Below are 2,405 nucleotides of genomic sequence, written 5' to 3' on the forward strand. Positions count from 1 at the left end.
CTTTCCATTGATGTATGGTTTGTTAGGATAGGACAATATTTGAAAATCTGGAATCTGAGGGTGCAAAAAAATCTAAATATTGAGAAAATCATCTTTAAAGTTGTTCAAATGAAGTTCTTAGCAATGCATATTACTAATCAAAAATTACGTTTTGATATATTTATGGTAGGAAATTTACTAAATATCTTCATGGAACATGATCTTAATATCCTAATGATTTTTGGCATAAAAGAAAAATGTATAATTTTGACCCATACAATGTATTGTTAGCTATTGCTACAAATATACCCCAGCGACTTAAGACTGCTTTTGTGCAGCAGGGACACAAATATTGCAAAGACATGACTTTTTAACCGATGCGTTTGCATGTGTTTGCACTCATCCGCAGCTCTCGCTGTCAGAACGGAGGAACCTGCGTGAACACGAGTGGCTCTGACAGCCGTTCCTCTTGCCTCTGTCCAGCTGGATTCACCGGCTCGTCCTGTGAGCTCCACATCAGCCAGCTCAAGCACAAGCCCCGAGTGAAAGCGTCAGGTCTGGCTCACGCTTTCCACAAGCTGCTGCTGCGTCCGGCCGAGTCTGAGTCCGGTCCGCTGGTCACCCGCAGCCAGATCATCTGCTTCTCCGTCCTGGGTCTCCTCACCTGTCTGGTGGTCCTGGTCACGACGGGCATCGTCTTCTTTAACCGCTGTGAGACGTGGATGGCGAACGCCAAGTACAGCCAGCTGGTGCGACAGCAGAGAGATCAGCAGAGAGAGCAGCATTCGCTCAACATCATCCTGCCGGAGAAAATCAAGCTGAGCAACTACAGCAAGCATTACACGACCATATGAAGCGGATCCGTGACCGAGAGGTTTGGTGCTTTAGACAAAGACATACACAATCATGAAATACAGCTGCAGTATTTCATGATTTTATTGTTGGAATACATGCATATATTAAGATGTACAGCGAGCAACACAGACAGAGAAATACATGGTTTTCAATGATCTCATGGTTTAAAGCTGGCGTGTTACGATTCACGAAGAGATGTTTTCATCACCTGAGCATTTTCATTTTCATGCACATATTTACATGTGAATAAATGATTAATGTGGCACTAAATAAACCATTGTTTTCAATGCAAACTATTAATACTCATTCTGAATGCTCATGCTGTCTTGGCCATATGGTTTTGCATTTTGGTTCGTCTCTTTTTAACTGCAGGGTTTCTGTGGGTCTTAAAAACTCTTCATTCATCCTTCCACAAATGAACGCCTTAAAAAGACGTGGCATTAAATGTTGCATACACTGCAAAAAACAATATCCGCCCGTGTATTTTTGTTTTCCAATATAAGTATCTTTGCATATCGTTGCTCTTTTGCTGGTTTTGATTGCTTCTATTGTCCTCATTTTTTAAGTCGCTTTGGATAAAAGCATCTGCTAAACGACTAAATGTAAATATATAAACATTCTCAAATCAAGATGCATTTACTGCAAATGTAAAATGTTTTATAAATTGAACAAAAAGAAATTAGTTTATGCTTAAAGCAAGAACAAATATCTGTCATTGAGGAAGCACAGGTATATTTGTAGCAATAGCTAACAATACATTGTATGGGTCACAATTATCCATTTTTCTTTTATGCCAAAAATCATTAGGATATTAAGTAAAGATCATGTTCCATGAAGATATTTAGTAAATCTCCTACCATAAATATATCAAAACTTAATTTTCGATTAGTAATATGCATTGCTAAGAACTTCATTTGGACAACTTTAAAGATGATTTTCTCCATATTTAGATTTTTTTGCACCCTCAGATTCCAGATTTTCAAATATTGTCCTATCCTAACAAACCATACATCAATGGAAAGATTATTTATTCAGCTTCAGATGATGCATAAACCTCAATTTAAAAAAAATGGACCCTTATGACTGCTTTTGTGCTCCAGGGTCACATTAACTCCTTCTTCTTTTTTTACTTGGTCTTACAAGATCTTAACCTTGTATTTAGTCTTATAAATTAACAAAACAATGGCCTTTACAATAGCTCATATTTAACCTGGATGCCTGTATATCTCGATGTTTCTTGATTGTGGATTGTGTCTGAAATGATGGTTTGTTTATTCCTGGACTTTGCTGCCATCTACCGGTTATACTCGGAATCACGTTAAGGAACGTATTTCACTTTCCATGTGTTTCCGTCACACCTCTGAACGCTGAATTGTTCGGAATCAAATAAAGATGTTTGTCGCGGCTACATCATGAAATATCTTTGAATACTTCTTTCGATGTCGGCTCTCCAGCAGGCGGCAGGTGAGTGATGCTGAGCCGCTAATGATTGTGTAGAGATATATATATATATATATATATATACACACACACACACACACACACACACACACACGCACACTCTCACGATC

General features: G+C 38.4%; 1 protein-coding gene across 1 annotated transcript in view; it reads left to right on the forward strand.

The window, feature by feature from the left end:
* The window catches only part of LOC107684190 (protein delta homolog 1), a 7,905-nt gene extending 6,600 nt beyond the window's left edge, over window positions 1-1,305 (forward strand). Inside the window, exon 5 of the mRNA XM_016480400.1 lies at window positions 389-1,305. Coding sequence (XP_016335886.1) covers window positions 389-833 — 445 coding nt within the window. The 3' untranslated portion in view covers window positions 834-1,305. The remainder of the gene's footprint in view (window positions 1-388) is intronic.
* The last annotated feature ends 1,100 nt before the right edge of the window (window positions 1,306-2,405 follow it).

This window comes from Sinocyclocheilus anshuiensis, unplaced genomic scaffold (assembly GCF_001515605.1).
Source record: "Sinocyclocheilus anshuiensis isolate Anshui unplaced genomic scaffold, SAMN03320099.WGS_v1.1 scaffold1893, whole genome shotgun sequence".
Lineage (NCBI taxonomy): Eukaryota > Metazoa > Chordata > Actinopteri > Cypriniformes > Cyprinidae > Sinocyclocheilus > Sinocyclocheilus anshuiensis.